A 21,761-nucleotide genomic window follows, 5' to 3' on the forward strand; every position below is an offset into this window, starting at 1 on the left:
TACCCACAGTCAGTGATGGTGTGGGGTGCCATGTCAGCTGCTGGTGTTGGTCCACTGTGTTTCATCAAGGGCAGGGTCAATGCAGCTAGCTATCAGGAGATTTTGGAGCACTTCATGCTTCCATCGGCTGAAATGCTTTATGGAGATGAAGATTTCATTTTTCAGCACGACCTGGCACCTGCTCACAGTGCCAAAACCACTGGTAAATGGTTTACTGACCATGGTATTACTGTGCTCAATTGGCCTGCCAACTCTCCTGACCTGAACCCCATAGAGAATCTGTGGGATATTGTAAAAAGAAAGTTGAGAGACGCAAGACCCAACACTCTGGATGAGCTTAAGGCCGCTATTGAAGCATCCTGGGCCTCCATAACATCTCAGCAGTGTCACAGGCTGATTGCCTCCATGCCACGCCGCATTGAAGCAGTCATTTCTGCCAAAGGATTCCCGACCAAGTATTGAGTGCATAACTGAACATTATTATTTGATGGTTTTTTTGTTTGTTATTAAAAAACACTTTTATTTGATTGGATGGGTGAAATATGCTAATTTATTGAGACAGGTTTTTTGGGTTATCAGGAGTTGTATGCCAAAATCATCAGTATTAAAACAATAAAAGACCTGACAAATTTCAGTTGGTGGATAATGAATCTATAATATATGAAAGTTTAATTGTAATCATTACATTATGGTAAATAATGAAATTTAACACTATATGCTAATTTTTTGAGAAGGACCTGTAGTATTAGACAGACCAAAAATTGGAATGTATGCATGAAAAACAACTATTTTTAGACCACACATAGAATGGGCATCGGATGAAGATAACAGACTGTTTCAATATGTGGCCTGTATTTTTTTTTTTAAAACCACAAAATACTGTATACACCAAGGGTAGCAGACCAAAAACTGTAAAGTATGCCTGAAAAGCAAAGATGCGGAGACCACAGATGGACCAGGAGTCTGACTGAGATAACAGACTGTCAATATGTGGCCTGTATTTTGTTAAATTTTTTAAACCACAAAATTCTGTATCCAGCAAGGGTAGCAGACCAAAAAAATACAATGTATGCCTGCAAAGTGAGGATTTGGACATCACAGATACACCTTGCATCTGACAGAGATAACAGACTGATCAAAATATGGCCTTGATTTTTGGGGACAACCAAAATTGTGTCAGTAAGTAAGCTATGATACTAAAATAAAAAATTTGGGGTTCGAAAATTGTAAGATATTTAGCGCAATGATATGCAATTCGTGTGGCGTACAAATCACAGTGATATATATAAGAACTGTAGCTAAATATTTTTGGGCCAGCTACAGATTTTTGGTGCAATATAGTAATCATACAAAAAAAACAAGGAGCCAAGAAAATCCCAAGTATAATTACCTATACAAATATGTAACATATACCATGAGAAATCTTCATAAAAAATTACAAAATTTTATTGAAACATTAACACAAACATATACAAAAAATAAACATATAATAAATTAGGACAGGTGAGTAATGCGACAATGCATACAGGCAGTGCCAAAACTGTCTATAATTGAAAGGGTTCCCAAATATATAGCCACAATAATACATGTGCCTAGACCACAGTATCATAATTATAAGTAACCCAATGAGACCCATATACATCAGTGGGTGAGCCACAGATATATAACACCAGACTCCATAACTCCATATGTGGAATATATACAAGACCCATAATGAAGATAGAGTATATGCAAAAAGTCACCGGAGGAGAGAGGCTGGAGAAAGTAAGGTCTCACCCATTATGACAGAAATGGCGCACTGCTCTGATACCCCAACGCGCGTTTCGCTGCTTCCTCAGGGGGCAGTTTCAATAAAATTTTGTAATTTTTTATGAAGATTTCTCATGGTATATGTTACATATTTGTATAGTTAATTATACTTGGGATTTTCTTGGCTCCTTGTTTTTTTCGTATTATTACTATATTGCTCTTTCAGGAGTATTTCCCATTAATATGATCATGTTATGGTATCGGTTCTGGCATGTATTCAGATTTTTTGTGCAGCTGAATGATGTACCAAAATGTTGCAAGACGCTACAAAATATTATATAGTACCAAAAAAAGGCCAGATTTTTCTGCTCACTCACCTCTGATGCCTGGGACAAAAATGTTTTTTTTAATTGTTAGATTTTCACGCTCTAGTATTGCACTGACCTGGCTGTAGTCTGCAGAGTGACCAAGCAAATAAATGTAGAAAAAAGGGGGCTATGGATTACTTTCTAATAAAATGAGCAGGTATAAGCTGCAAAAAAAAAAATTGCCACGGCTAACTGCAGCTACGTGTATATAAAATACGCAGCAGCAGACAGGAATGGAGCCTTTATATGGATGCAGTCAGATCAATGTATTCACATACAGTGCCTGCAGGCATTGCACTGATGTGGATATTTGCACATAGACTCCCCTGCCTACCTAGCGCTGCAATCTGTGTACCCCCGAATTAGCCCTAAAAAGGACTGTTGGTTTATCAGGATTTGTGGACTGAATACTAGCCAACCCACACTACTAAAAGAACGAATCTGACCCTATCTCAGCAGCAGCTCTCTACACTAGCTGAGTCCAGAGCCGAATGCACAGAGCAGGGCGGTGCCAGGTCTCTTATAGACCTGATAATGCTGTGCGGCCAGCCAATCACTGTAATACCACATGGCTGTGGTATTACAGTGCATGGCAGACAATCCCTTCATGCTGATTGGCACTCTCAAAAGTGCCAAAATTAAAAGGAGGAGACCCTAGCTCCCGCCGAATAATCCCGGAAATACTCGGTGCTCGCCGAGTACACTGAGCATAGTGATACTCGGGCGAATACCGAGTAGTGGCGAGCATTTTCGCTCATCACTATTAACTACCTTTGTGTCATACCCCTATGTGCTCCCTTGATCTTCATTTTATCATTTATATGGGTAGTTAGGATCTTGCTGTGATTAAAACAGCTATAGACTGATGGGTGGAGTGCTGAGTCAGAGAGCCTATGTATGGTAGTTTTAATCACAGCAGGATCCTAACTACCCATATAAATGTACGCTATCAGCCCAGGAGTGGAATCACATTAGGTTAGGTTCCCAGAAAGGAGGATTGCCCAGTCATTGGTGCTGGGCACACATGAATTAGTCAATTTATGTGCTAAGTATCTTCTATTTTAAATAACTAATAAGTTATAAAACTTTACTTACACCTATTAAATTATGTAATTCACACTCTTTTACCCCCAGGCAGTGGAGCTTGGACCTCTCAAAGGCTTGTCGCTGCCAGACGTTCCAGACCAAGTTCTCTACACAGTTGGAAGCTGTATTCTTGCTATTGGTTCAGTTGGTGTTATTGGAAATCTTCTAGTTCTTTATGCATTTTACTGGTACAGTATTAAAATAAATGTTATCAGTTCTCCAAAAAAATATTATTTGATATTTAACCCCTTAGTGACCGAGCCAAATTTTTGAAATCTGACCAGTGTCACTTTATGTGGTAATAACTCTGCAATGCTTCAACAAATCCCAGTGATTTTGAGATTGTTTTTTGGTGACACATTATACTTTATGATAATGGTAAATTTAGTTCAACATTTTTTGTGTTTATAAAAAATATCAAAAATTTGAGAAAAATGTTAAAAAATTAGCAATTTTCTAAATTTGAATGATTATCCCTTTAAACCAGATAGTCATACAACAGCAAATCATTAATAAATAACATTTCCGACATATCTGCTTTACATCAGGACCATTTGTAAAATGTTATTTTATTTTGCTAGCATTTTAGGAGGTTTAAAAATGTAGCAGCAATTTTTCATTTTTTCAAAGAAATTTACAAAATTTATTTTTTTAGGGACTTACCCATATTTGAAGTGACTTTAGGGGTCCCATATATTGGGAAACCCACAAACGTGATACCATTTTAAAAACAGCACCCCTAAACATATTGAAAACTGCTGTCAGGTAGTTTATTAACCCTTCAGGTGCTTTACAGGAATTAATGCAAAGTGGTATGACAGAAATGAAAATGTGTATTTTTACCACCTAAATGTTGCTAACTTCTAAACAGATTACAAGAGCCGTCAGACTCTAAGGCCACTATTTGGTCATGAATTGCCATCGCAAACATCAGGACAACAAAATCATGATCTGAGGGCACCAATTGGGATAAAGAAGAAGCCCCCACACTCTGTTAACCATTTATAATGATGTAGTCACTATTTACAGCAGCATCTAAGGGGTTAAACAGATTTAGATGGTGCAAATACTGATCGTGGCTGGTACAGCAAGTTGTCAGCTATAGTGTACAGCCGACAGATGATGGATTGTCATCTGTATGGGGATACTATTCTCTTATATCTCAGGTCAGTTAAAAGACGTATTGGCGGTCATTAAGGGGTTAAACATTACTTGATATTATTTAACATTAAAGTATTCCAGTGGTGCTTGTAGAGGATGATTCTTTCAAAAGTACATGATATGATTTTGTTACAATCCAGATAAAAAATTGTATACATGCTCCATCAGATGCTCTAAGAGAGCAAAATTGCTCCAAGACATGATGCTATACTAAACTGTGTATGGCAAATTTGTGTTACACAGAAGTGCCGTGGGGCTGTATTTTGTATCTAGCAAATGTGGATGTATTTAAAGGGAACCTGTCACCTGAATTTGGCGGGACCAGTTTTGGGTCATAAGGGCGGGGTTTTTGGGTGTTTGATTCACCCTTTCCTTAACAGCTGGCTGCATGCTGGCTGCAATATTGGATTGAAGTTCATTCTCTGTCCTCCATAGTACACGCCTGCACAAGGCAAGATTGCTTTGTGCAGGCGTGTACTATGGAGGACAGAGAATGAACTTCAATCCAATATTGCAGCCAGCATGCAGCCAGCGGGTAAGGAAAGGGTGAATCAAACACCCGAAAACTCCGCCCATATGACCCAAAACCAGTCCCGCCAAATTCAGGTGACAGAGTCCCTTTAACCTCCATGTGACCATATGTAGAAGACCTGATGGAACATCATAAAGGGTTCATTTTATAAACATTTCTAATTGATGACAAAAAAGTATTTTGTTTGAAAATATCTTTAAGGACAGTGTTGGTATATTTTTACTTTTTAATGTTGCATATTTTATTATTTTTACTCATATTTATGTTGCATTATCTCTCATATTAATAACCAGTTTGTTCTATTTTCAGTAATAAGAAACTGAGAACAGCACCAAACTACTTCATAATGAACTTAGCAATAAGTGACTTGCTCATGTCAGCTACCCAAGCACCGGTTTGCTTCATGAATAGTTTCAACAGGCAGTGGATCCTTGATGGAATAGGTAATAGACCATTATTTACATATCAAATATGTTTAATATAATTTATATTATATTTTACAAATAAGGTGTGAATAAAATTAATAGGTACTGTATTTTCTGGCGTATAAGACTGCTTTTTAACCCCTGAAAATCTTCTCAAAAGTCGGGTATCGTCTTATACGCCAGGTGTCGTCTTATAGGGCAGGTGCGGAGTAATCTGCGGTCGCCGCATATTGTGGGGGGAGCGACCCCAATGACGAGGTGAGGGGGCACCTCACCGGGAAGGTGTAAGTGAAGCGGAGGCAGAGAAGGAGATAATAGGATACAAGGGCGAGCCAGATGAGTGAAAGAGGAGTGTTTTTCTAGGCACAGCACCGCTCTCTCTCTTTTTTGCATAACCCTGGCATCCCAGTCGCTGACAGTTTGCTTCACTTACACCTTCCTGGTGAGGCACTCCCTCACCTCGTCATCGGGACCACTCCCCCCCACTATATACGTCGACCGCAAATTGCTCCGCACCCACCATATAAGACGACACCCAGCATATAAGACAACCCCCGACTTTTGAGAAGATTTTATATTTTAACTGGAAAAGTTGGGGGTCGTCTTATATGCCCAGTCGTCTTATACGCCGGAAAATACGGTACATTAAGTTGTGTGATGAACCCGCACCTTGCCACCCCACCTGACGTCACTATTGCATCAGACAGATAACGTAATGTGGTCTCCCCACTTTCACCAATGTGAGGTTCCTCATCCCCTGGAGACACGTAAGGTCAGCTTGGTACAGTTTTACACAGGTACCACTGGTCCCCACAGGCCATGGGAGGCATGGGGAGTGAGGGAATGTGACCCAAGCAGTCACTGATATGGCACCACACTCGCTCACAAAACTGACAGGCTGAGAGGCCCCTTTCATTAGCACCAGTGAAACAGAGCACTGCCAGCCAAAAAGGACTGCCATCAATTCCTTGTTAGATATAAGCCTAGGCTGTTCAGAGATAACTCAGGCCAGAAACCAGCCCCAGTAACATGGAAATTTAAACTGAGAAACAGACATTTAGTCACCTTAAGGGAACTCTAGACAATACACTATATAAACAAAAGTTATACAGTACATATACAATGTCACATCAGGCCTGATCAAACAAAGTGACCTCGACCATGGTACTCATATAAAACAAAGTTTTTTTTTATTGAAAAATTACCTTATAAAAACATCATATATCTACTAAGACAAAGGGTACTGGACCACAACAAGGGACGATACTGCCATAGGCTAATCCCACACATTAGGCTGATGCTTAAATGTAAATATGAAATGAATACCAATAAAGTGCATCCTATAAATTTCAAGCCCTTCATATATATTACATGCAAAAAGAGATCCACCTTAATCTAGATGTGCTCACAATATTTTCCCACTCATATGGTAAGTAAACACTTATCCTTTTGGTATGGCACATAGTCTACCTTCATGGATAGCATGTATATAAGAGGGTATAAATATATTACCTTGCAGCCAGCCACATGGGGAGATGCCTCGGCGTCCCTCTGCCCCAACGCGCGTTTCGCACTGCTTCTTCGGGAGGCGTCTCCCGGTCTCTGAGGGATTTCATGTCATCTGGGTTGCTGTGGACCGGTTTAGTAAGATGTGTAATTTGACCACGTTCAATGAATTACCCTGCGCGAAGACACTTGCCAGGGCATTTGTGAAAGAGATTGTCAGACTTCATGGTGTTCCCACGGACATTGTCTCTGATAGGGGACCACAGTTTGTGGCTCGATTTTGACATACATAAGGTTCATTTGTCATTTTCGTCAGGTTATCATCTGGAGTCCAATGGACAGACTGAGAGGAAGAACCAGGACGTTGAGCAGTTTTTGAGATGTTTTGTAACGGACAATCAGGAGATGTGGTTGGAATATCTACCATTAGCTGAGTTTGCTCTCAATAATCATACGTCTTCTTCGGCTGGGTGTTCTCCTTTCTTTTGTTGTACTAGGAAGCATCCATCTTTAGGTCCTTTTTCTAGGATTTGGGTGGCGGTGCCTGAGGAGGAGAATTTTTCTGGAAATATGGAAAGGGTTTGGACCAGTGTGCCCCATAATCTGAAACAGGCTAATACACTCCCAGACAGAAGTTATGTTGCTTATCCATGTTATGTAAATAAAAGCTTATAACCTGACATTAAATTTATCCATTGGTTGTATAAATTATTCTTTTGAAAGCTGAAACCCTCCAAAATGTGGTTTACGTTAAGAATATAAATTGGCAACAATGCAGAAATATTGATCAGTTAATGGACACAAAATAGTCAGATTTTGGCAAGACAAAAGTTTTGTCGCCTGGTCATATAATGCACCTAATCCTAGCTTACATCCTCACCTGTGCTCAGTAAATGATCGGTTAATTAGTGTGTGTGTATAAAAAGAAACCCAGCACCCCAGACCTTCAATTGAACTGCAACTTGAGTTCTAACATGCCAAAAATCCACCCTGCGACAAAAGCCTCAAGAGGCTTAAGACCAGGTCCACTGCAGAGGTGGCTGGCACCTTTAATGTGTCTCGGCATCAAGTAGAAATAATTAAAAAAAGATTTTAAGAGACTGGAGATGTGTTTGACAAGCCCAGGTCTGGCAGACAACTTCTCAGGAGGAACGTTTGTTTGTTAGAAAATCCAGAGGGGGCCATGCATACCAGGATGGGGATGGGAGCTAATAATACCCAGATAAGGAAGGGGCCATGCATACCAGGATGCAGATGGGGTGGCATTCCAGGTTGGGGATGGGGGCCAATCATACCAGGATAAGGATGGGGCCATGCATACCAGGATGGAGATGGGGCCCTGCATTCTAAGGTAGGGATGAGGGGGACCATGCCTACCAGGATAGGGATTAGGGAGCCATGACTTCCATGCTAGGGATGAGGGGGCATGCATACTTGGATGGGGATGAGGGGCCATGCATATCAGGGTAGAGATGAAGGGGCCATACATACCAGGATAGGGATGAGGGGGCCATGCATACCAGGATAGGGATGAGAGGGCCCTGCCTACTAGGATAGGGATGATGGGCCATGCCTACCAAGCTAGGGATGAGGGGGCCATGCATACTAGGATGGGGATGAGAGTGCCATGCATACCAGGGTAGGGATGAGGGGGCCATGCATACCAGGATAGGGATGAGGGGGGCATGTATACCAGAATGGGAATGAGGGGACCATACCTACCAGGATGAGCATAGAATTGACAACTTTATTTGCTTCAATTTTTCTTTTTTTAATTTAAGATCCAGTGCATCTTATAGTCCAAAAAATACAGTACTCCTTAGCAACAAACATTTAGACCATGGATTTTCCATTGTTTTTTCACCTCTAACTCCTGATTTCTTTAGTCCAGGTAATAAAGGGTGTTGCTGCAGCCAATGGATTAAATCAATGCTTCATTCAGAGGTATGCCTGAATCTTGCACAACGCTAACAGGTGAGTGCATCACTCACCAGTAGCAGCAGTTTACAAGCTGATCCACACTAAGATTGCTTTCTTTATCTTTTGTCTTGCACACAGTCAAGGCATCCAGTACCAGAGGCAGCAAAACAACCCCAAAACATCTTTGAACCTCCACCATATTTGACTGTAGATACTGTGTTCTTTTCTTTATAGGCCTCATTCCTTTTTCGGTAAATAGTAGATTGATGTGCTTCACCTAAAAGCATTATTTTGGTCTCATCTGTCCATAAGACAGATAGATGCTAGAATCCAGAAGGATTTTGGCTTGTTCAAGTACATTTTGGCAAACTGCAGTCTAGCTTTTTTATGTTTCTGTGTCAGCAGTAAGGTTCATTTCATTCAAATATCAAGGTATACAGTAGTTTGTGCCGACAATGATGCACCCTGAGCCTGCAGGACAGCTTGAGTTTAATTTGAATTTGATTGAGGCTTCTTATCCACCATCCGGACTATCCTGTGTTGCTAACTTTCATCAATTTTTCTCTGCCATCCACGTCCAGTGAGTTTAGCTACTGTGCCATGGGTTTTAAACTTCTTGATTATGTTGTGCACCATGAACAAAGGACAATTAAGATTTCTGTAGATGGACTTGTAACATTGAGATTGTTAATATTTTTCAAAAATTTTGGTTCTCAAGTCCTCGGACAGTAATCTTCTCTTTCTGTTCTACATCCCTACTGTGGCACACAAAGACACACTATGCAAAGATTGAGTCAACATATCCTTTTTTATCTGATTTAGATCTGATTTTCAGCTTGCCCACATCTGCTACTTGCCACAGGTGAGTTTGAACGAGCATCAAATGCTTGAAATAAAGTTGCTTTTCCACATGTTTAGAAAGGTGCTAACAATTTTGTCAAACCATTTTTTGGTGTTTTGTGTGAAATTATGTCCAATTTGTCTTTTTTGCTCTGCTTTCTGTGTTGTTCCAATACTCACCAAAGATATAAACATTTGTAAAGCAAAATATGTGGATCTAAGGGGTAACATTTCTCCTTGCGGAGAGTGACATTTTAGGCCTGGCATGTCAGATTGAGGAGACTTACTGTATATGCCATGCATGTCCTTCTGGGAAATTAAATATGCAAACTACTTCTTCAGAGAGGAAGAGGTCTTTCACTCTAGTGCCATTGGAAGTAGCAATCCTAAAAGTCAATATCAACCTTTTAACAAACCTTGCCATATGACTTAGGATAAAAGCCAAACTAAAATCTGTCGGCAAATTGAAATTCTGGTTTGTTTTTTTATCCTAAGTCATATGTCAAAGATCATTATAGGATCGATATTGACTTTTAGGATTGCTACTTCCAATAGGTGGCACTATAGTTTAAAGGTACCTTCACACATAACGATATCGTTAAGGATATCGTTGCAACGTCACGCTTTTTGTGACATAGCAACGATCCCGCTAACGATCTCGTTATGTGTGACAGCGACTAACGATCAGGCCCCTGCTGCGAGATTGTTGGTCGCTGGGGAATGATCAGGACCTGTTTTTGGTCGCTGATCACCCGCTGTCATCGCGGGATCGGCGTGTGTGACGCCGATCCAGCGATGTGTTCACTTGTAACCAGGGTAAATATCGGGTTACTAAGCGCAGGGCCGCGCTTAGTAACCCGATATTTACCCTGGTTACCATTGTAAAAGTAAAAAAAAAAAAAAAACAGTACATACTCACATTCTGATGTCTGTCACATCCCCCGGCGTGCACAGGGTTAAAACTGCTTTCGGCAGGAGCGCTGCTAATGCAAGCTGTGCTCTGCTTTACGGCCGGCACTGACACAGTCAGTGCAGGGAAGCTGTCGGCCGGAGCGCTTGCATTAGCAGCGCTCCTGCCAAAAGCAGTTTTAACCCTGTGGATGCCAGGGGACGTGACAGACATCAGAATGTGAGTATGTAGTGTTTTTTTTTTTTTTAACTTTTACAATGGTAACCAGGGTAAATATCGGGTTACTAAGCGTGGCCCTGCACTTAGTAACCCGATGTTTACCCTTGCTACCCGGGTGCTGCAAGGGGACTTCGGCATCGTTGAAGACAGTTTCAACGATGCCGAAGTCTTTCCCCTGATCGTTGGTCGCTGGAGAGAGCTGTCTGTGTGACAGCTCCCCAGCGACCACACAGCGACTTACCAATGATAATGGCCAGGTCGTATGGCTGGTCGTGATCGTTGGTAAATCGTTTAGTGTAACGGTACCTTAACCCCTTAATCCCATATGACGTACTATCCCGTCCAGGTGACCTGGGACTTAATTCCCATGGACGGGATAGTACGTCATATGCGATCGGCCGCGCTCACGGGGGGAGCGCGGCCGATCGCGGCCGGGTGTCAGCTGCCTATCGCAGCTGACATCCGGCACTATGTGCCAGGAGCGGTCACGGACCGCTCCCGGCACATTAACCCCCGGCACACCGCGATCAAAGATGATCGCGGTGTGCCGGCGGTGCAGGGAAGCATCGCGCAGGGAGGGGGCTCCCTGCGGGCTTCCCTGAGACGATCGGTACACGGTGATGTGCTCACCGTGTACCGAGCGTCTTCTCCCTGCAGTCCCCGGATCCAAAATGGCCGCCGGGCTGCATCCGGGTCCTGCAGGGAGCACTTCCGGGTCAGGATCAGGCTGCAGCTGCAGCTCTAATCCTGCCCGGCTGTATGTCAGATCACCGATCTGATAGAGTGCTGTGCACACTGTCAGATCGGTGATCTGTGATGTCCCCCCCTGGGACAAAGTGAAAAAGTTAAAAAAAAAATTTCCACACTTGTAAAAAAAAATAAAAAAAAAATTACTAAATAAAGCAGAAAAAAAAAAATATTATTCCCATAAATACATTTCTTTACATAAAAAAAAAACAAAAAAAACAATAAAAGTACACATATTTAGTATCACCGCGTCCGTAACGACCCGACCTATAAAACTGGCCCACTAGTTAACCCCTTCAGTGAACACCGTAAGAAAAAAAAAAAAAAAACGAGCCAAAAAACAACGCTTTATTATCATAACGCTGAACAAAAAGTGGAATAACACGCGATCAAAAAGACGGATATAAATAACCATGGTACCTCTGAAAACGTCATCTTGTCCCGCAAAAAACGAGCCGCCATATAGCATCATAACCAAAAAAATAAAAAAGTTATAGTCCTGAGAATAAAGCGATGCCAAAATAATTATTTTTTCTATAAAATAGCTTTTATCGTATAAAAGCGCCAAAACATAAAAAAAATGATATAAATGAGGTATCGCTGTAATCGTACTGACCCGAAGAATAAAACTGCTTTATCAATTTTACCAAACGTAGAACGGTATAAACGCATCCCCCAAAAGAAATTCATGAATAGCTGGTTTTTGGTCATTCTGCCTCACAAAAAATCGGAATAAAAAGCGATCAAAAACTGTCACATGTCCGAAAATGTAACCGATAAAAACGTCAACTCGTCCCGCAAAAAACAAGACCTCACATGACTCTGTGGACCAAAATATGGAAAAATTATAGGTCTCAAAATGTGGAGACGCAAAAACTTTTTTGCTATAAAAAGCGTCTTTTAGTGTGTGACGGCTGCCAATCATAAAAATCCGATATAAAAAACTCGCTATAAAAGTAAATCAAACCCCCCTTCATCACCCCCTTAGTTAGGCTAGGTTCACATTGCGTTAATGGGTTAACGCTAACGGACAGCGTTGCACGGCGAAAATGTCACAATTAACGCCGTGCAACGGGTCCGTTAGCACAACCATTGACAGCAATGTGATTTTCGGGTGTAGCGCATCGCTAGAGCGTGCCATTTTCGGCTCGCGCTAGCAAGGTGCCGTTCTTTTGTGGCGCGCCTCAGACGCTGCTTGCAGCGTCCGCGGCGCGCCCGAGGTCCGATCCCCGATCTTCCAGAGCGGGGACGTTAACGCGACCACTAAACACGACACCTAAAAAGACATTGCGTTAGCGCAATCCGCTAGTGCTAAACGGATTTCCCTAATGCAATGTGAACCTAGCCTTAGGGAAAAATAATAAAATTAAAAAAAATGTATTTATTTCCATTTTCCCATTAGGGTTAGGGTTAGGGCTAGGGTTGGGGCTAGGGTTAGGGTTAGGGTTTGTATTACATTTACGGTTGGGATTAGGGTTGGGATTAGAATTAGGGGTGTGTCAGGGTTAGGTGTGTGGTTAGGGTTACAGTTGGGATTAGGGTTAGGGGTGCGTTTGGATTAGGGTTTCAGTTATAATTGGGGGTTTCCACTGTTTAGACACATCAGGGGCTCTCCAAACGCGACATGGCGTCCGATCTCAATTCCAGCCAATTCTGCATTGAAAAAGTAAAACAGTGCTCCTTCACTTCCGAGCTCTCCCGTGCGCCCAAACAGGGGTTTACCCCAACATATGGGGTATCATCGTACTCGAGACAAATTGGACAACAACTTTATGGGTCCAAGTTCTCTTGTTATCCTTGGGAAAATAAAAATTTGGGGGGCTAAAAATCATTTTTGTGGGAAAAAAAAGGATTTTTTATTTTCACGGCTCTGCGTTGTAAACTGTAGTGAAACACTTGGGGGTTCAAAGTTTTCACAACACATCTAGATAAGTTCCATGGGAGGTCTAGTTTCAATATGGGGTCACTTGTGGGTGGTTTCTACTGTTTGGGTACATCAGGGGCTCTGCAAATGCAACGTGACGCCTGCAGACCAATCCATCTAAGTCTGCATTCCAAATGGCGCTCCTTCCCTTCCGAGCTCTGCCATGCGCCCAAACAGTGGTTCCCCCCCACATACGGGGTATCAGCGTACTCAGGACAAATTGAACAACAACTTTTGGGGTCCAATTTATTCTGTTACCCTTGTAAAAATACAAAGCTGGGACTAAAAAATCATTTTTGTGAAAAAAAAAAAGAATTTTTATTTTCACGGCTCTGCGTTATAAACTGTAGTGAAACACTTAGGGGTTCAAAGTTCTCACAACACATCTAGATAAGTTCCTTGGGAGGTCTAGTTTCTAATATGGGGTCACTTGTGGGGGGTTTGTACTGTTTGGGTACATCAGGGGCTCTGCAAATGCAACGTGACTCCTGCAGACCAATCCATCTAAGTCTGCATTCCAAATGGCGCTCCTTCCCTTCCGAGCTCTGCCATGCGCCCAAACAGTGGTTCCCCCCCACATATGGGGTATCAGCGTACTCAGGACAAATTGGACAACAACTTTTGGGGTCCAATTTATTATGTTACCCTTGTGAAAATACAAAACTGGGGGCTAAAAAATAATTTTTGCGAAAAAAATAAATAAATTATTTTAACGGCTCTGCGTTATAAACTGTAGTGAAACATTTGGGGGTTCAAAGCTCTCAAAACACATCTAGATAAGTTCCTTATGGGGTCTAGTTTCCAAAATGGTGTCACTTGTGGGGGGTTTTAATGTTTAGGCACATCAGGGGCTCTCCAAACCAACATGGCGTCCCAACTTAATTCCAGTCAATTTTGCATTGAAAAGTCAAATGGCGCTCCTTCCCTTCCGAGCTCTGCTATGCACCCAAAAAGTGGTTTACCCCCACATATGGGGTATCGTCGCACTCAGGACAAATTGCACAACAACTTTTGTGGTCTAATTTCTTCTCTTACCCTTGGGAAAATAAAAAATTGGGGGCGAAAAGATCATTTTTGTGAAAAAATAAGATTTTTTATTTTTACGGCTCTGCATTATAAACTTCTGTGAAGCACTTGTTGGGTCAAAGTGCTCACCACACATCTAGATAAGTTCCTTAAGGGGTCTACTTTTCAAAATGGTGTCACTTGTGAGGGGTTCCAATGTTTAGGCACATCAGGGGCTCTCCAAACGCAACATGGCGTCCCATCTCAATTCCAGTCAATTTTGCATTGAAAAGTCAAATGGCGCTCCTTCCCTTCCGAGCTCTGCCATACGCCCAAACAATGGTTTACACCCATATATGGGGTATCAGCGTACTCAGGACAAATTGGCCAACAATTTTTGAGGTCCAATTTCTTCTCTTACTCTTGGGAAAATAAAAAATTGGGGGCGAAAAGATCATTTTTGTGAAAAAATATGATTTTTTATTTTTACGGCTCTGCATTATAAACTTCTGTGAAGCAATTGGTGGGTCAAAGTGGTCACCACACATCTAGATAAGTTCCTTAGGGTGTCTACTTTCCAAAATGGTGTCACTTGTGGGGGGGTTTCAATGTTTAGGCACATCAGTGGCTCTCCAAACGCAACATGGTGTCCCATCTCAATTCCTGTCAATTTTGCATTTAAAAGTCAAATGGCGCTCCTTCCCTTCCGAGCTCTGCCATGCGCCCAAACAGTGGTTTACTCCCACATATGGGCTATCAGCGTACTCAGGACAAATTGGACAACAACTTTTGGGGTCCATTTTATCCTGTTACCCTTGGTAAAATAAAACAAATTGGAGCTGAAATAAATTTTGTGTGAAAAAAAGTTAAATATTCATTCTTATTTAAACATTCCAAAAATTCCTGTGAAACCCCTGAAGGGTTAATAAACTTCTTGAATGTGGTTTTGAGCACCTTGAGGGGTGCAGTTTTTAGAATGGTCTCACACTTGGGTATTTTCTATCATATAGACCCCTCAAAATGACATCAAATGAGATGTGGTCCCTAAAAAAAAATGGTGTTGTAAAAATGAGAAATTGCTGGTCAACTTTTAACCCTTATAACTCCCTAACAAAAAAAAATTTTGGTTCCAAAATTGTGCTGATGTAAAGTAGACATGTGGGAAATGTTACTTATTAAGTATTTTGCGTGAGATATCTCTGTGATTTAAGGGCATAAAAATTTAAAGTTGGAAAATTGCAAAACTTTCTAAATTTTCGCCAAATTTCCGTTTTTTTCACAAATAAACGCAAGTTATATCGAATAAATGTTACTACTAAAATGAAGTACAATATGTCACGAGAAAACAATGTCAGAATCGCCAAGATCCGTTGAAGCGTTCCAGAGTTATAACCTCATAAAGGGACAGTGGTCAGAATTGTAAAAATTGGCCCGGTCATTAACGTGCAAACCACCCTCGGGGCTTAAGGGGTTAAGTCTTCTTGATCTCTGAAGAGGCAATTTGCATAACAAAACATGTGTAATTGCAATCATTTTCTGGAACAATTTCAAGGGTGTCAACACTTTCAGCCATGACTGCACATTAGCAGCACTGATTATTCTGCTCAGATGGTTTACCACTACAGGGAAGTTTTTGCACACAGTTGGACTAGTCCAAAGAGTGGTCAGTGATCATTTACACACTGTCAGCACCCCTGACAGTGTGGAGTACTGACAGTGTGCAAGTAATTTATTATATGTAAAACAATATCAACCAAAAAGAAAATATGGACCACAGAGCAATAGACAAAAATTAATTTTTTATTGAAAAATATTAATAACATACGTTAAAAAGTTTATAAGAAAAAATAGCAAATTTAAAGGAGTAGTGACACCTAAGTGCCACGTCCACAGATGGTTGGTTATATCCTGTATATCAAAAGGGTATATTCAAACCACACTAATGTATATACATGATATTGTCTCCATCATTAGTAAGTTAATAAAAAGCAGCACATCAAATATTGGGAAAAGCAATGATATGGCAGTAAACAAGAATAGATGTGGATATTCATAAAGGCTTTAATTCATGAAGTGGCAAGTGCAAGTGCAATGCAAAATCTAATATATAAAGCTGAATGTGTGTATGTGTGTGTGTATGTATGTCCGGGATTGGCATCTGCACCGTCGCAGCTACAGCCACAAAATTTTGCACGGTCACACGTCTGGACCCCGAGAGCGTCATAGGCTATGTTGTGAGGCGAAATTTTAACCCCGCGCGTTCCAATTCACCAAACAATTTTGCCCCTATCTACATAATGGGGAAAAAAGTGAAAGGACAAGTGTTGGAGGCGTCGCAGCTACAGCCACAAAATTTTGCACAGTCACACGTCTGGACCCTGAGAGCGTCATAGGCTATGTTGTGAGGTGAAATTTTAACCCCACGCTTTCCAATTCACCAAACAATTTTGCCCCTATCTACATAATGGGGAAAAGTGAAAGAAAAAGTGTTGGAGGCAAATTGACAGCTGCCAGATGTGACAAGGGGGACTTAAAGAATGAGAGCGATGGCACCAAAGAGTATATACCGGACAGTTGCTAAGGTGGGGCCCCGACATGGGATACTCACCACACACGGGGATATGAACACACACAAAATGCACCACACACTACCAGATGCTTGAACACATATTACCCTCAGCACACATTTCACCACACATACACCAACCTCGCCACATAAAAGTCGAAACACAAAAGTCGCCGCTCAAAACTCGCCATGCGCAAAACTCACCACATGCAAAAACTAGGCTCACGCAAAACTCGCCACAAGTGCAAAACTCACCTCAATGAAAACTCACCACACGCAAAACTTGCACACGCGCAAAAATTGCCACATGCACAAAAGTTGCAACACATGCAAAAGTTGCCTCACACAAAACTTGCACATACTCAAAAGGCACCACACATAAAACTCGCCATGCGCAAAAACTCGCCATGCGCAAAACTTGCTGCACACAACTTGCTGCACTCACCTGTCACATGCAACTCGACAAAAAAAGTTGCTACACGCATGTTGCCACACAAAACTCATCTCACAAGTCGCTACATGCATGTCGCCACACGCAACTCAACACACACAACTTGACAAACGAAACTCGCCCTAAAACACACACAAGTCTGGTATTATCCTTCAAAAATAAAAATCTGATTAATAAGCAGACAAACTACAAGAGCAACAAATATACCATATAGGAAATATGGCAGCTGTCAGTCACATGACCTGTCTATTATGTGTATGTGTGAGCTAATATATACTGCCAGGGGGAGGGCTTCCTGTTGGCTGGGGATTTATCAGGCTGCCAATTTAGCTTACAAATACTGAGGTAAAAATACTGAGTAAACAACGTGTGAACGAGGTCTAATACAGGAGGAGATGACACACAGGTATATTCTATATACAGGGGAGATGACACACAGGTATATACTATATAGAGGAAGAGATGACATACAGGTACATACTATATACAGGAGGAGATGACATACAGGTATATACTATATAGAGGAGGAGATGACATACAGGTATATACTATATACAGGAGGAGATGACACACAGATATATACTATATACAGGGGAGAAGACACACAGGTATATACTATGTACAGGAGGAGATGACATACAGGTATATACTATATATAGAAGGAGATGACATACAGGTATATACTATATATAGGAGGAGATGACATACAGGTATATACTATATACAGGGGAGATGACACACAGCAGGTATATACTATATACAGGGGAGATGACATACAGGTATATACTATATACAGGAGATGACATACAGGTGTATACTATATATAAGGGAGATGACAAACATGTATATACTGAGGTGAAAATGAGAGGTGTGAGGTGAAAATGAAAAGGTGTGAGTGCAAAATGAGAGGAGTGAGAGAAAATAGTGGAGTGATCGGAAAATGACAGATGTGAGGTCGAAATGACAAGTGTTGGGGGGGGAATGAGAGGAGTGGGAGAAAATGAGAGATGTGAGGGGGAAAATGAAAGATGTGATTGGGAAAATGAGAGGCGTGATGGGAAAATAAGAGAAGTGAGGTGCTATAACTAACCACAGATATTTACTATGCCCAGGCAACGCCGGGCTCTTCAGCTAGTCTAATATATAAAGCTGAATGTGTGTGTGTGTGTGTGTGTGTATGTCCGGGATTGGCATCTGCACCGTCGCAGCTACAGCCACAAAATTTTGCACACTCACACGTCTGGACCCTGAGAGCGTCATAGGCTCTGTTGTGAGGCAAAATTTTAACCCCGCGCTTTCCAATTCACCAAACAATTTTGCCCCTATCTACATAATGGGGAAAAAGTGAAAGGAAAAGTGTTGGAGGCGTCGCAGCTACAGCCACAAAATTTTGCACAGTCACACGTCTGGACCCCGAGAGCGTCATAGGCTATGTTGTGAGGCAAAATTTTAACCCCGCGCGTTCCAATTCACCAAACAATTTTGCCCCTATCTACATAATGGGGAAAAAAGTGAAAGGAAAAGTGTTGGAGGCGTCGCAGCTACAGCCACAAAATTTTGCACAGTCACACGTCTGGACCCTGAGGGCGTCATAGGCTATGTTGTGAGATGAAATTTTAACCCCGCGCTTTCCAATTCACCAAACAATTTTGCCCCTATCTACATAATGGGGAAAAGTGAAAGGAAAAGTGTTGGAGGCAAATTGACAGCTGCCAGATGTGACAAGGGGGACTTAAAGAGTGAGAGCGATGGCGCCAAAGAGTATATACCGTACAGTTGCTAAGGTGGGGTCCCGACATGGGATACTCACCACACACGGGGATATGAACACACACACAAAATGCGCCACACACTACCACGTGCTTGAACACATATTACCCTCAGCACACATTTCACCACACATACACCAACCTCGCCACATAAAAGTCGAAACACAAAAGTTGGCGCTCAAAACTCGCCATGCGCAAAACTCGCCACATGCAAAAACTAGGCTCACGCAAAACTCGCCACAAGTGTAAAACTCACCTCATGGAAATCTCGCCACATGCAAAACTTGCACACGCGGAAAAAATGCCACATGCACAAAAGTTGCAACACATGCAAAAGTTGCCTCACACAAAACTTGCACATACTCAAAAGGCACCACGTATAAAACTCGCCACGCGCAAAACTCGCCATGCACAAACCTTGCTGCACACAACTTGCTACACTAACCTGTCACATGCAACTCGACACACAAAAAGTTGCTACACGCATGTCGCCACACAAAACTCATCTCACAAAAGTCGCTACATGCATGTCGCCACACGCAACTCAACACACAACTTGACAAACGAAACTAGCCCTAAAACACACAAGAGTCTGGTATTATCCTTCAAAAATAAAAATCTGATTAATAAGCAGACAAACTACAAGAGCAACAAATGTACCATATAGGAAATACGGCAGCTGTCAGTCACATGACCTGTCTATTATGTGTATGTGTGAGCTAATATATACTGCCAGGGGGGAGGGCTTCCTGTTGGCTGGGGATTTATCAGGCTGCCAATTTAGCTTACAAATACTGAGGTAAAAATACTGAGCAAATAACGTGTGAACGAGGTCTAATACAGGAGGAGATGACACACAGGTATATACTACTAGATTGTGGCCCGATTCTAATGCATCGGGTATTCTAGAATATTCGTCGCCATGGCAACCATTATGACATCTACGTCGATACTGTGCCCGTCGCTGAATCAGAAACGTGAGATTTCTACGTCCTTTATGACATCATCGTCGCTGTGCCCGTTGCTGATTGGTCGAGGCCTGGCGGCCTCGACCAATCAGAGACGCGGGATGTCTACGTCCTTTATGACATCATCGTCGCTGTGGCCCGATTCTAACGCATCGGGTATTCTAGAATATGCATGTCCCCGTAGTATATGGACAATGATGATTCCAGAATTCGCGGCAGACTGTGCCCGTCGCTGATTGGTCGAGGCAACCTTTATGACATCATCGTCGCCATGGCAACCATTATGACATCTACGTCTATACTGTGCCCGTCGCTGATTGGTCGAGGCCGCCAGGCTCTACGTCCTTTATGACATCATCGTCGCTGTGCCCGTTGCTGATCAGAGGCGCGGGATTTCTACGTCGATGCTGTGCCCAGGCCTCGACCAATCAGTGAGGCGGGATTTCCAGGACAGACAGACAGAAAGAAAGACAGACAGACAGACAGACAGAAAGACAGACAGACGGAAAAACCCTTAGGCAATTATATATATAGATATACAGGGGAGATGACACACAGATATATACTATATACAGGAGAGATGACACAGAGGTATATACTATATAGAGGAGGAGATGACATACAGGTACATACTATATACAGGAGGGGATGACATGCACGTATATACTATATACAGGAGGAGATGACACACAGGTATATACTATATACAGGAGCAGATGACCTACAGGTATATAGTATATACAGGAGATGACATACATGTATATGCTATATATAGAAGATGACATACAGGTATATACTATATAAAGGGGAGATGACACACAGGTATATACTATATACAGGAGATGACATACAGGTATATACTAAATACAGGAGGAGATGACACACAGGTATATACTATATACAGGAGCAGATGACCTACAGGTATATAGTATATACAGGAGATGACATACATGTATATGCTATATATAGAAGATGACATACAGGTATATACTATATAAAGGGGAGATGACACACAGGTATATACTATATACAGGAGATGACATACAGGTATATACTATATACAGGAGATGACATACAGGTGTATACTATATGTAAGAGAGATGACAAACGTATATACTGAGGTGAAAATGAGAGGTGTGAGGTGAAAATAAAAAGGTGTGAGTGCAAAATGAGAGGAGTGAGGAAAAATAGTGGAGTGATCAGAAAATGACAAATGTGAGGTCGAAATGACAAGTGTTAGGGGAGAATGAGAGGAGTGAGGGAGAATATGAGAGGTGTGAGGGAGAAAATGAGAGATGTGAGGGGGAAAAAGTGAGGTGCTATAACTAACCACAGATATTTACTATGCCCAGGTAACGCCGGGCTCTTCAGCTAGTTATACATAAAAATAGAGACTATCTCAAAGAAATCCAAAAAATTATTGCCATTAGAAAAAAGCCAAAGAAATCATGACTGCTGACAGCTTATAATAAATAGAAGACACACAGGCATTGCCAATGAGAATGGTAAAATCAGAATGCCGTTAGTGAACCAACCTCAAAGCAGGATGAAGAAGAGGAACCCCAACACGCGTTTCGCTATGGTGCTTCTTTGGGGGTGCACAGTTTGAGATCTT

General features: G+C 41.8%; 1 protein-coding gene across 1 annotated transcript in view; it reads left to right on the top strand.

The window, feature by feature from the left end:
• Positions 1 to 21,761, top strand: part of LOC138658225 (melanopsin-B-like) — a 297,854-nt gene that overhangs the window by 147,525 nt on the left and 128,568 nt on the right. The window contains exons 2-3 of the mRNA XM_069745729.1: positions 3,252 to 3,391; positions 5,206 to 5,339. Coding sequence (XP_069601830.1) covers positions 3,252 to 3,391; positions 5,206 to 5,339 — 274 coding nt within the window. The remainder of the gene's footprint in view (positions 1 to 3,251; positions 3,392 to 5,205; positions 5,340 to 21,761) is intronic.

The sequence above is a fragment of the Ranitomeya imitator genome, chromosome 1 (assembly GCF_032444005.1).
Source record: "Ranitomeya imitator isolate aRanImi1 chromosome 1, aRanImi1.pri, whole genome shotgun sequence".
NCBI lineage: Eukaryota > Metazoa > Chordata > Amphibia > Anura > Dendrobatidae > Ranitomeya > Ranitomeya imitator.